General features: G+C 46.4%; 1 protein-coding gene across 8 annotated transcripts in view; it reads left to right on the forward strand.

The window, feature by feature from the left end:
• Positions 1–14,196, forward strand: part of LOC145349245 (nuclear mitotic apparatus protein 1-like) — a 108,483-nt gene that overhangs the window by 76,238 nt on the left and 18,049 nt on the right. For 7 of the 8 annotated variants that reach the window (XM_080197724.1, XM_080197726.1, XM_080197725.1 and 4 more), the window contains 4 exons: positions 86–3,379; positions 5,325–5,366; positions 7,816–7,884; positions 14,034–14,135. In XM_080197724.1, the coding sequence (XP_080053850.1) occupies positions 86–3,379; positions 5,325–5,366; positions 7,816–7,884; positions 14,034–14,135 (3,507 nt within the window). The remainder of the gene's footprint in view (positions 1–85; positions 3,380–5,324; positions 5,367–7,815; positions 7,885–14,033; positions 14,136–14,196) is intronic. The other variant, XM_080197730.1, reaches the window with a different exon arrangement.

Here is a 14,196-nt window from a genome sequence, read left to right on the forward strand (position 1 = left end):
TGCCCTCATTATTTGAGGGAATATGATTAATTTAAAGCTTTGGCTTGTGTGATTTACTCTCCCTCCTGGTCTCCTGTTGTTGCAGTTGGAAGCTCTCAAAGTGGAAGTGTCACAGCTGAAGGCCAAAGCTGCAGAACTGGAGCAGGAGAGCACGCTTCACAAAGAGGAGAAGAACCAGCTGGCCGAGACTGTCAGCAGCCTCCAGCAGTCCATCAAGGAGCTGGTTGAGCAGAAGGATGTGCTCGAGCAAGCTGCACGGGGCCAGGAGGAAAGGCTGACTGGGCAGCTGGATGCCTTGAACGTGGAGATCATGAAGCTGAACAATTCCTTGATGCAGAAGGACCTGGAACTGGAGGAGGAGAAGAAGCTGAGGCGCCAGCTCGCTGATGATGCACAAAGCAAAGAGAGGGCCGTCCAACAAACCATCCTCGATCTCAGCTCAAAGGTAGAGACCCTCAGTGAGGCCCTGAGGGTAAAAGAGGAGGCAGTGCAGACTCTTGAGAGAGACGTGGGAGCCGAGCGAGAGAGTACATTGAAGCAAATGGCAGCACTGAAAGAGGAATCTGAGCGGCTTTGCAATGAGAAGGCTTCAGTTGTCACACAGTGCGAGACATTGAAGGCCGAGAAGGAGGCTGAACTGGAGTCACTCACCCAACAGATCCAGGCTTTGACAAACAATCAGCTGGACGTGGAAAACCTCAAGAACGAGAGGGACAATCTGGTCCAGAAGGTAGAAACATTGGGCACTGAAATTGCGGAGATGACCTCCAAAAACCAGAGTCTCCAGTCTGCCTGTGAAGCCCACAAGCAGAGCCATTCTGATGAGGTTGCAGCTCTTCAAGCGAAACTACAGGAGGCTGAAGGCACCCTGGAGGAGCACAGGAACAAATTGGCAGGTCTTGACGTCAGCCTTCAGAATGCCAAGACCCTGCAGGAGCAGCTCACTTCCCTGCAGGAGACTGTCGGTGAGCTGGAAAATGAGAAGAAGCTGTGGGAGGAGGGTCACACCGTGGAAACTGAGCGCCTTTCCCAATTAACACAGCAAGTGAAGGGGCTAACAGAGGAGCTTAATCAAGCTAAAGCCCAGTTAGCTGAAGAACTGAAGCACCACGAGGCGGCTGTCGATCAAATGAAGCAGTCTATGAATGAACAGATAGAAAGATCTGCCAAGCTGCAGAGTGAGCTTTCTGATGCATTGAGAATGGTTGGGGAGAAGGAGAAGGAAGAAGAAAAGCTCCATGAAGACATTGCATCATGGAAGAAAAAGTTTGAGGCTGTTCAAGAAAAGCAGGTTAATATGGAAGAGGTTATTGTGGGCTTAAAGGAAGAGCGGGAAAAGGCCCAGGCTGAACTGTTGGAAGAAAAGGCCAAGAGCAATGGGCTTGAGGTCCAGATAAATCAGTTGAATGATGAGGAACAGAGGAAAGCCACAGCGCTACAGAAGGACCTTTGTGACGCACTCTCAAAAATGAAGGAAAAAGAGGCATTGGAGAGCGAGGCCCGAGCTGAAGCGGTGAGCTGGCAAGAGAAGTTTGAAGCTGCTCAGAAAGAAGCATCTCTGCGCCTGTCACAGGTGGAGGAGGAAGCTAGAAGAAATTCAGATGAGCGAGACCACATTCAGAAGGAGCTCTCTGACGCGAGGGCAAAGGCAGCTCGCCTGGAGGAGCAGGTGAACCAGACCGGCAGTGAGCAACAGGAACGATTCTCTGAGCTGGAGGCTAGTCTTGCCAGTGCAAAGCAGGCAGCAAGAGAGGAGGAGGCACGGAGGCTGGAGTTGCGCACAGAGATTGAGACGCTGCGCAGCCAGCTGGCGGAGCTGAGAACAGCCCAGGCTGAGAGCCTGGCTAAGGCGGAGGAAGAACAGCGCAAATTGTTAGAAGAGAAAGATGCAGCCAAGGTTGAACTGGAGGCTGAAAGGGCAAGCAAGCTTGAGATGGAGACCAAGTTGAAGCAATCTCTGAGTGAACAAAAGGAGCACCTTGTGGTGTTGCAACATGAGATCTCCAGTGCTCACACTGCCAGAGAGAAAATGGAGGCAGAGGAGAAACTGATGAGAGGCAATGTTGAGAAGTGGCAGGAGCAGAGCAGGCACCAGCAAGCAAAGATCAATGAACTCCAAACAGAAGTGTCAACCATGAAAAACATGAAGGAGAAGATAGTCAGCCAGGAACGAGAGATGCTGCGTTATGCTGAGGTCCTGAGTAAGAAGGAGAAGGAGCTGCTTGAGCTTGGATCTAAACTGCAAGCGGGCGAAGTAGCTGTCCAACAGCACAAGGAGAGAGTGGATTCCGCTGAAAAGGAACTCTGCAAAGCCCGCAACATCTGCCAAGAAAGGCAGAGCGATATCAAGGCACTTAAGTCACAGGTGGCTGAACTGGAGCAGAAATGTGAAGGCCAACAGTGTGTTATTGCCCAACTGGAGACAGAGAAAACGGCGCAAGGTTCGCACAGTCAAGAGCACTTGACGGTGCTACAGGGTGAGCTGTCGTCACTCCGTGGCTTGCTCAAGGAGAAAGAAGCGATGGAAAGGGCCTTGAAGGAAAAGGTGGCCCTGCATCTGGAGGAACTCACAAAGCAGAAGGAAAAAGTTTCTGCCCTTGAGATGGAAATCCCAACTTGGCAGCAAAAATCTGTGGAGGAGCAGAAGGAAAACGCGAAGCTGCGGGAGAAAGTGGCTGCAGAGGTGGAGACGAGCAGGAAGCTACAGGAAACCATAGAGGCCTTGAGGATGGAGCAGGCCTCTGAGGCACAAAAGAGAGGCTCTGCTGTAGAAGCTGCAAAGCTCCAGAACACAGCCCTTAAAGAGGCGATCGCTGCCCAGAAGCAGGTGGCCGAGAGGCTTCAGGAGGAGCTGGCTACCAGGAAACAGGCAGAGGCGACACTGGAGCGCCAAGTGCAAGCAGACCAAGAGCGATATGCCCACAAAGAGCAGGAGCTGCTCCAGCTGCGTAGTGAGCTGGCAGAGGCCCAGGCTGCAATGCAGGCAGCCGAGTCTCAGCGCAAGGAAGAGCTCAAGCAACAGGAAAGGCTCCTGAGTGAGCTGAAAGCACAAGCTGCACAGCTGCCGGCTCTGAAGGAGCGCTGCCAGAAGCAAGAATGGGAGGTACAGCGACTCCAGCAGAGCAGCAGCCAGCTGAGCTCTGAATCCGGCCTGGCTCGGAGACTGGAGGCAGAGCTGGCCAAGGCCCAGGAAGCACACACCAAAGAGCTGAACCATCTGATGTCCCGCCATGCTGAGCAGGAGGCAGCCTTCAGGGCAAGGGAAGAGGACAGCAGGAAGAGAGCGGAAGAAGCGACCAGCAAGTACGAGAAGGCAAAGCTCATGGTTCTGGACGAGAGGCGCAAATACCTGGATGAACAGCAAAAGCTGAGCACGCAGGTAAATTAATTATTCTGTATTGAACAAAAATCTCTGTATTTGTTCTCAAATCCAGCTCTGTCTCCACAGCCCCTATTTAAGATGTTAGAATTTGTTATATTGCCTTTCCAAAATGCATCACTGAATGTTTTGTGTTGCATGGCTGCATCTACCCATTTCACCCAGTTTGCCTTTGCCCTATTTGAAGTTTCTTATTATTCTCACTGTTCACTACATTCCCAAGGTAACTAGCAGTCAACCTGTCTCCTCTTTGGGTTCACATCAGTGCATTGCAATTAAGCACAATATATTTGATGGGTGAAGTAACGGAGCAAACTTTAGCACAGTTACTGACATAACTATAGAAAACAGCTATCCAGTTTCTCTCGCTCTTGAAAGCCAGGCTGCTTTTAAGCACTTTAATTCACCCACATCAAAGGTATTCAACTCCTCAAAATGTATGTGTTCCCAAATCCAGCTTTGAAGACTGTCTCCTCATGTAAACAATTGTAGTTCTTTATTCTAAAGCATATTTCCCTTTCATAGGACTTTGTGATCAAACTACTCTTAACCTCTTGGAAAGGCAGGCTTTATTAACTGTTCATTATTCACTGGATCCCTTTCTGTGTTTGATACACTGGCCACTGAAGTTATATCTCAGTTGCTCATTGCTGTTACTGTCACTTTTCCCTCTGCCGGAGTCTTTTTCACGAGTGCTCAAGATGCTAAATAAACCAGACTTTCATTTCCGTGCAATGCGTGCCAGTAGGAAGAGGAGAACATCGTTTAGTGCTGAAGCCTAGTTCACCATTTCAAGGATAGCATGGTTGATCTGTGACCAAACTCCACAGGACTGCTTTTTGCCCCATTCTCTTAAAGCTTTTTGTTATCTGAAAGTATTATCAATCTCAGATTTAAAATGAACAATTGATTTAGGATCAGTTGTAATTTGTGGAAGAAAGTTTTAGACTTCACCACCCTTTTGTTTTTGCAGAACTATTTCCCAATTTCATTGCTGAAGAGCTCTGATTTCTAGCCTGCACACTCAGTGCTACACTCCCCAACCAACAGAAATTGTTTCTCTCAATCTACCCATAATATCCCAAAATCCTTGGTCAGATATCCCCTTCTCCCTGTCCCATTATGTATGCCATTAATTAACAAACACACTGCGTAGTTGAGCCCCAACACAATTATTTCCAGACATCACAAGGCATGTTCCGTCAATAAGATCATCTGGTCAATAGCCCTCTTTTCTGTGTCCAACTTGACCAGTTTCCGAACTAAAAGTAATTTGTGAAAGTGCCGCACAACAGACCTGTAGACAAAGTTAGAGCTTATGGAATAAAAGGGCCAGCAGCAACATGGACATCAAATTGACTCGTACAAAACTGGCTGTCTCTGACCAACTGAAAATATTCAGCTGTTCATTCACCTAGGAATTTCCCATCAACAAATGTTTGGCTTAAGTGGTATATAGTTTCCTGGTTTCCCCACTAACCTTAAACAGTGTGGGACATAGGAATAGTCCCTGAATTGAGAACATAGAGTTAAGGCACCTGCCTTAAAGCATTCACATCTATTTTGTTTAAAATCCTTTGGTAGAAACCAATCTGGACTGGGAGGCTTTTCACCCTTCAGTGTCATTCTTTCCATTGTTATTAGTTTCCTTAGGTTAGTTTTGGTGAGTGCAGATTCAGTACTAAAATAGGAATAATTAATCTCTAACACTTCAAGATGTCCAGCTTGTATGTGATTCTCTAGGACTGTCCACGACATCTTGCCTCATCTGCAAGGTTTGAAATTGTGTCCTGTATGCAGAAGTCTACTTAATTAGAAGCAGCAGTGGCACTGCCTGTCTCTGTGCACATTATGTCCTGAATTGTAACTCCTCTCTATTCATGTGGCTAAAAGTTGAGCTCTGCCATCTCTGACTCTGAAACAATTCATTCCCTCTCCTGTGCAGGTTGAAGAGATGCAGAAGAAGCTGGCCACAGAGAACCAGAAGGTAAAAATGTTGCTTTATGCTGGCTGTGCATGACTATGAATGGTGCTCATAACTTGTGCCTTGAGGAACAGCAGAGCAGAAGTCAACCATTTGGCACTTGAGCCTGTTCTGCCATTCAGTTAGGTAACGGCTGATGTGTGCTTCGTTTCCATTTTCCCAGTGATGTCCTTAACCATCAGAAATCCATTAATAACATTCTAGAAAATTTAAATCAATCCTAGTATCCACAACTTTTTGGGTGTCTTCAACAATGCTCAGCAAGCACAGTGGCAGCCATGTGTGCTCTCTACAAGGTGCAAGGCAGCAAGTCGCCAAAGTTCTTTAGACAGCACCTTCCAAAGTTGCAAACTTTACCACCTAGATGCACAAGAAAGCAGACACGTGGGAACATTAGCACCTGCAAATGCCCCTCCAAGCCAGTCACCAACCTGACTTGGAAATATTTCATCGTTCCTTCACTGTCACTGGGTCAAAATCCTGGTCTAGCCAGCCACGCTCCTATCCCATGAAAGAATTCGAAAAGTATTGTCACTGGGTTTGTCCAACAGCTTTTCTGGAAAGTGAGGGAAAGGTGTGTCTCTTTTCCAGGCCTAAAGTAGCATTCAGCAATGAGTAGAGAATTCAATTCTGCTCTGGCTGACAGAAGATAACAAAGGTTTGTGTTTATATAGAGACTTAGATGACCACAGAATATCCAAAAGTGTTTTACAGCCAATGACGCACTTACTGAAATGTAGTCACTATTGTAATGTTGGTAACATGGTAGCCAATTATAGCACAGAAAACTCCCAGGAAAAGCAGTGTGTTTGGATTGTTGGTTGAGGGACAATATTGGCCACGGAATACTGGAAGCTACTCATCTGTTCTTCAAAATAACGGTCGTGGATTTTTCTTGCATCAGTGCAGGAGGGTAGATTGTGATCTCACCTGAAAGTTGACATAATTGATTCCTTAGCAAAGGGTCAAAATATTTTTAGCCTCTCCAATGTCAAATGCAAATGTTGTCAGTGATAGAGGTGGCTCTGTGGGTTGTCACCAACTGTCTTTCAATTTGTGAATGTGTCTACTCAGAGTCTTGAGTTTTTGCCAGGGGTCTTTGTGTGACTGAACAGGCCAATTCCCGACCTGCTAATCTTGCGCATGCTGGGCAGCATGTCCCCCAAGATAGTGGGATCCAGAATGCAGGATTTGCTCCCCTTTCTTTCTGCCAACACTCTGTTTCATCATTAAGGCACCAGATATTTGGGCTCCCAAGTTCATGGCCTTGTTCCTATTACCAATCCTCCATCGCCTTTGGACTTGGCAGTGGACTGTGGTAGAAGCATGCACGTGATTTTCATAGAATCGTAAAATCCCAAAGAGGCCATTCAGTCTGAGCCCGCACCAACGGTAATCCCACCCAGGCCCTATTCCAGTAACTCCATGTATTTACCCTACTAGCCCCCCCGAGACTGAGAGGCAATTTAGCATGGTCAATCAACCTAACTTGCATATCTTTGGACTGTGGGAAGAAACCAGAGCACCCAGAGGAAACCCACACAGACATGGGGGGAAAAGCACAATATAGACAACCCAAGGCTGGAGTCAAATCTGGATCCCTAGTGCTGTGAGGCAGCAGTGCTAACCACCGTGCCGCCACTTTGTTTATTGTGGACGGATGGGTTCACGGTCAGATTTTGAAGATGTATCAAATCATACTGGCCAGCAGCACATTGGCATTGTAGCTTTTTGACGGTCTTTACAGTCTGTGAGGTGCCTAATCTCCCTTTGTTCATTCTGCCACTGAGGACTTTTTGGATCACACTTTTCAGGCACCTCCCCCTGACTTTGCCACCTTGGGTGGCACTACCATGAGCAAGAAGTCTGAATGTATCACTCAATGGATCAATGAGAGAGCACAAGCCTCTCGTCCATGTCAAGTCTACGAAGGGGATTCAGTAGGCAGCATTCTTACAGCCGAGTCAGAATCGTGGGTTAAGCCTCATTCCAAAAGCCAGGGTGAACAATCCAGGCAAACAGCCTTGGTGCAGAGGGAAAGCTGAGCTGTCAAGGTTCTATATTTTTGGAGGAACCTGAGGCCTCACGTGGACATTGAAGATCCCACCATTTTGAAGAAGAGCAGGGGAGTTTTTCCCATTATCCCATTGCTGACTTGTGAGGGCTTTGTGGGAAGATTGGCTACTACATTTCCTACACTACAACCATGGAGGCACATCAGTGACTGTAAAGGTCTTTGGAGGCTGGTCACGAAAAACACTGAAGAAATGTGGGTCTTTATTTCTGCAAAGACCTGGCTTAAGCTGAGTATTCTGTACAGGTCTCAGTTCCCATCTTGCCCCTCCTTCGCATCCTCACGTTGTGAAGTCTGTTGCTGAAGCTCCTTGCTGACTGGCTGCTGGTTGCTCGCAGAGCGTCCAAGTTCTGCTAATGGGAAACTGTTTTATTCCAGGTTGCAGATCTGAATCAGAAGTTAGCCCAGCACGATACAACAGCTAAAAGTAAGCTGCAGAAACTCAAGGTAAGACGCGGGAATGCCGAGTACCTCATAGCTTTGCTTGGGACTACTGGTCAACAATCTCATCATTCTGCCTCCCTATTAAATCTGGGTGTCCATCAGGCTTGTCCAGTACCAATTACTGATTAGCTACACACTGTTCTAGTTATCTGGGCTAATTTAGTAGCAAATACGTACATTAGATCAATGTATATAAGAACATAAGAAATAGGAGCAGGAGTAGGCCATCTAGCCCTTCGAGCCTGCCCCGCCATTCAATAAGATCATGGCTGATCTGTCGTGGCTCAGTTCCACATTCCCGCCCTCTCCCCATAACCCTTAATCCCCTCTCTTATCAAAAACCCATCAACCCGTGTCTTAAAAATATTTAGCGAGGTAGCCTCCACCACTTCAACGGGCAGAGAATTCCAGAGATTCACCACCCTTTGAGTGAAGAAGTTCCTCCTCAACTCCATTCTAAAAACCGCACCCCCCCCTCCCCCTTATCTTGAGGCTGTGCCCCCTAGTCCTACTGCCCTTTCTGAGCGGGAAGAGTCTCTCCACCTCTATCCTATCCATCCCATTCATCATCTTATACGTCTCAATGAGATCTCCCCTCATTCTTCTAAACTCTAATGAGTACAAGCCTAGTTTATTCAGCCTCTCCTCATAGCTCAACCCCCTCAACTCCGGCATCAGCCTAGTAAACCTCCTCTGCACTCCCTCCAAGGCCAAAATATCCTTGCGTAAGTACGGCACCCAAAACTGCACACAGTACTCCAGTTGCGGCCTCACCAATGCCCTATACAGCTGCAGCAAGACCTCCCTACTTTTATATTCAATCCCCCTCGCTATGAAGGCCAGCATCCCATTTGCCTTCCTGACCACCTGCTGCACCTGCAAGCTGGGTTTTTGCGACTCATGCACAAGGACCCTGAGGTCCCTCTGCACCGTCGCCTGCTGCAGTTTTTGTCCACGCAAGTAATAATCCTTCCTACCGTTATTCCTACCAAAGTGGACTACCTCGCACTTGCCAACATTAAATTGCATTTGCCATTTCCTGGCCCATTCGCCCAGCCTATCTAGATCCTTCTGCAATAACAAAAGGCATATGCATTTCTATAGCACTCTTCACAACCTCAGGATACCCGCAAAGTGCTTCATAACGCGCAAGGAAGTTTACAAGCATTGTCACTGTAGGAGGGAATGTGGCAGCCGGTTTATGCACAACAAATTCCCACAAACAGACTAGATAATCTGATTTTGTTGTTTAGGGATAACCATCAGCCAAAGCACCTGCTTGTCAAAATAGTCCATAAAATCCATATAGTGCAGAAGGAGGCCATTTAGTTCATTGAGTCTACACCAATCACAATCCCACCCAGGCCCTATCCCCATAACCCCATGCATTTACCCTGCTCATCCCACTGACTTTAAGGGGCAATTTAGCATGGCCAATCCACCTAACCCACACATCTTTGGACTGTGGGAGGAAACCCATGCAGACACAGGAAAAACATGCAATCTCCAGATAGACAGTGACCCAAACCGGGAATCGAACCCAGATCCCTAGCACTGTGAGGCAGCAATTCTAACCGCTGTGCCACTGTGCGGGATTTTTCACATCCTCCTCAGAAGACAGGGCCTCAGTTTAAGGTCTCATTTGAAAGTATACTACTTTGTCAGTACAGCACTCCCTGAGCTTTGCATTGGAGAGTCAGTATGCATTTTTGTGCACAAGTTTAGAGTGAGGCTTGAGAACAGAATCTTGTGATTGGGGAGGCAAGAGTGCTACTAGTTGTCATGACTGGCGCATTTGTTTTTGTACATACTTTCAAGCCTTTATCACCGTTCAGACAGTGCAAAAGTTGAGATGGGCAGAAAAGTAGCAAATGGAGAGAGACGTGCTGATGTGTTTGGAAAGGTCAAACAAGGCAAAGGATTACCCAATAAATAAGAGGAAGTGTGGGACTTTGGAGTCAATGTCCACAGCTGGTTAAAAAGGCATGTGGATTGCATTCCTTTATTAGCTGAGACAGAGATACCAGGGCAAGGAAGTTATACTGGAACTGTATAAACTCAGCAATCTGGGTGCTGTGTGCACACAGTCACTTCATTACAGAAAGGCTGTAATTGCATTAGAGAGGGTACTGAGGGGATTTATGAGGATGTTGCCAAGATTGGAAAGTCTAGGCCTGGGTTATTCTCATTGGAACAGAGGAGGCTGAGGGGAGATTTGATTCTGATGTACAAAATTGTGAGGGGCCTTGATAGGGTGGATGGGCAGGGCCTGTTTAGCTCAGTAGTGAAGTCAGTGACCACAAGCATAGATTAAAATAGTGTTATAATTCAGGTCAGAAACTCCAAAGTGTTTTATGGAGTCTGCCTGGATCATGAGTTTTGTCATTTGAATTTGGCTAGGGTAAATATGAGATGTTTCACTTAAAGTATGATTCACATGACCCACTAGGGAGCTTTTATCAAACAAAGTTTATTTAAGAATACAGTTAACATTTATGGAAAGAAAATTAGCAATAGCTTTTATCAGTTGCAAACAAAACCAAGCAACCATGATAATGTTGCTTAACAGATCTAAAATATTCCAGTCAGAGGTTTACAGTAGGGAAACAGACCCTTCGGTCCAACTTGTCCATGCTGCCCTTTTTTCAATCAAAAAAAACTTCTCATAAATCAGCCCTTTCCACAGGTTTAAAACATAGAACATTACAGCGCAGAACAGGCCCTTCGGCCCACGATGTTGCGCCGACCAGTTTTTTAAAAAAAAAACACTGACCCACTAATCTAAACCAATCCCTTTTCGTCCATAAACCTGTCCACAGATCTCTTAAACGCCCCCAAACTAGGCGCATTTACAACTGCAGCAGGCAGGGCATTCCAGTCCCTCACCACCCTCTGGGTAAAGAACCAACCCCTGACATCCGTCCTATAACTACCCCGCCTTAATTTAAAGCCATGCCCCCTCGTGCTAGCTTTCTCCATCCGAGGAAAAAGGCTATCACTATCCACCCTGTCTAAACCTCTAATCATCTTATATGTTTCAATAAGATCCCCTCTTAGCCGCCTTCTTTCCAGCGAAAACAACCCCAAATCCCTCAGTCTCTCCTCATTAGGACCTCCCCTCCATACCAGGCAACATCCTGGTAAACGTCCTCTGCACCCTCTCCAAAGCCTCCACATCCTTCCTGTAATGTGTGGACCAGAACTGCACACAGAATTGCAGCAAAGACTGATATTTACATGATACTGGAACTGAGTCCTTTGGTCGGAGAATTGAAACCATGACTTCTCAGCCTTGTAATTTCCAGCAGCCCTCTGGATACACCCAGAACAGCTTCCCAGAACACCAGGGAGACAGAGAAACACTGCTTTCAGTCTGATGTCCACTCCCTTCTAAATTGAACTTAAACTGCAGCCAACAGCCAAACAGAAAATAAAACCTAAATTCACTAGGAAGAAAAAAAACTGGCCAAAACGCATGATCTGCTAACCAGCCTTCCTCGTAACAGTGCAGGGTCATAAAACAATCCCAGAAAGCACCTGAGGCCCAATAGTAAAAATAATTGAAACCCCGTTTAAGCCACTGAAGGAGTAATAAAAGGACTTCTACAGACAACTCAGCAACTAAAGTTTTTTTTAAATAAGCTGAGAGAGCTTCAGAGATCATGATTTTAAAAAAATCTTAAAGGTACACTAATGTTACAGTAGAAAAATTAGAGGGGAAATGAGGAAATGTTTTTCACCTAGAAATTGTGTGGAGTCTGGAACTCTCTGCCTGAAAGGGCAGTAGAGGCAGTAACACTCAACTCATCTAAAAGGTGCCTGGATGTGCACTTCGATTGCCGGAATGTGCAGGGCTGTGGACCAAATGCTGGAAAGTGGGATTAGGCTGGGTGGCTCATTTCTCAGCCGACACAGACACAATGGGCAAAGTAGCCCCTTTCTGTGCCTTAAACCTTCTGTGATTTCAATAACCAAGGAGTTTAACCTTGCAGAGGTTTATGAAATCATGAGAGGCATAGATAGGTGATTAGTCAAAGTTTTTTCCCCAGGGTAGCGGAGTCGAAACCTAGAGAGCATTTCTTTATGGTGGGAGGGGAAAGATTTAAAAGTGACCTGAAGGGCAACTGAGGGTGGTGAATATATGAAATGAGCTGCCAAAGGAGGTGATAGAGGTAGATACAATTACAGCTGTTTAAAAGACATTTGGACAGGTACATGGATGGGAAAGGTGTAGAAGGATATGGGCAAAACAGACAAATAGGACCAGTTCAGTTTGGAAAACCTAGTCGGCATAAGACCATTGGATATCGGAGCAGAATTAGGCCATTTGGCCCATTGAGCCTGCTCTGCTATTCAATCATGACTGATATGTTCCTCAGTCCCATTCTCCTGCTCTTTCCCTGTAACCTTTGAACCCCTTACCAATCAAGAACCTGTCTACTCCTGTCTTAAATACACTCAATGATTTGGTCTACACAACCTTCTGTGGCAATGAATTCCACAGATTCACTAACCTCTGGCAGAAGAAATCCTTCCTCGTCACAGTTCTAAAGGATTGTCCTTTTACTCTGATGTTATGCCGTTGGATTCTAGTCTCTCCTACTAACAGAAGCATCTTCCCCACATCCAGTCAATCCGGGCCTTCAGTGTTCGGCACATTTCTGTGAGGTTCCCCACATCCTTCTAAACTCCATTGAGTAGTGATCCAGAGTCCTCAAACGGTCCTCATATGTCAAGCTTTTCATTTCTGGGATCATTCTTGTGAACTTCCTCTGGACTCTCTCGAGGGCTAGCGCATCCTTCTCTAGAAACAGGGCCTAAAATTGCTGACAATATTCCAAATGCGGTCTGACCAGAGCCTTATAAAGCCTCAGCAGCGCGTCCCTGTTTTTTATTCTAGTCCTCTTGAAATGAATGCTAACATTGTATTTCCCTTCCTTACTACCAACTCAACCTGTAAATTAACCTTGACAGAATCTGAATTAGGACTCCCAAATTCCATAGTGCTTCTGGTTTCTGAATTGTTTCTCCATTTAGAGTCTTTGCAGGCTTCAGTTAAATATTTTTGTTTCTATATTTCAAAATACAACAATGATTACTACACTAGATGGCCAGAAACTCCTGGTGTTGTTGGAAGAGAGAGCTCCATATAGTTCACTCTTATTACTGCTCTTAAGGTGGCTCAGTGGTTATTATTGCTGCTCACAGCGCCAGGAACCGGGGTTCGATTCTGACCTGGGGTCACTGTCTATGTAGAGTCTGCACATTCTCCCCGTGTCTGCGTGTGTTTCCTTCAGGTGCTCTGGGTTTTTTTCCCCCACAGTCCAAAGACGTGCGGGTTATGTTGATTGGCCGTGCTAAATTGCCCCTAATGTTGAGGATTAGCCGAATAAATAAGAGGTATTACAGGAATAGGCATAGTTGAGATTGTGTTCGGTGTAGACTTGATGGGCTGAGTGGCCTCTTTCTGCACTGTCGGGATTCTACTACATTCTCTTGATCCTCATCAGGGGCTGCCATGTTATTCTGCAGCAGTCACTATCTTGTGAGGAACAAAACCAGAAGAAAATTTCCAAATGGGAACAGGATTGAAACACCATCCCTTTCCAATGGAAGAAATATATCCAGTGGTTGGAGACAATTTGCAGGGGTATGGGGAAGTGGGCTGAAGGGCCTGTTTTCATGCTGTATGTCTTTGACTTGGCGGGGGAGCGGGGGGGGAGCAGTTTATCACCTCGTCCGCCACATGGGAATTGTAGCAGGGGGTGGGGGAGTGGGTGGATCATGCAAAGGTCCGATAACCTTGGGCAGGATGTTTTGGGGTGGGCGTGGCCAGAAAATCCTGCCCTGAGACTCTCAGAGCACAATCCACCGTATCTGATCATTATTTTATTACTGTTTGTGACGCCTTGTACACAGATTGGCGCCATTGTTGCCTTACATTGCAGTAGTAGGGCTGTGGGATTAGTTTAGGGTTATAAAGGACCATGGGACATTGGGTTTAAATTGACATCAGCAAAAGCACAATGGGTTGAATGGCCTCCGACATTGTCTATGGCCTGATGATTTCTTCCGTATGTCCAGATTGGATCAGTTACTGAGTGGATCACTCCATTCTAACTTTGTCTAACCACAAATTGCTGCATTTGTAGGCACGTGACAACGAGGCGCAGGAGAGATTGGAGCAGCAAGTGGAGGAGCTCACTGCACAGCTCGAGAAGAAGGAGGAAGTCGTGCAGCATGTCAAGGCCCAGGTTTGTCCATCTGACCAAGTTCAGCCGTAAACCTATGGGAAGATGTTTCATTTGAATGTGC

The sequence above is a fragment of the Carcharhinus amblyrhynchos genome, chromosome 10 (genome assembly GCF_965287045.1).
Source record: "Carcharhinus amblyrhynchos chromosome 10, sCarAmb.v2.hapA, whole genome shotgun sequence".
In the NCBI taxonomy this organism is placed as follows: Eukaryota; Metazoa; Chordata; class Chondrichthyes; order Carcharhiniformes; family Carcharhinidae; genus Carcharhinus; species Carcharhinus amblyrhynchos.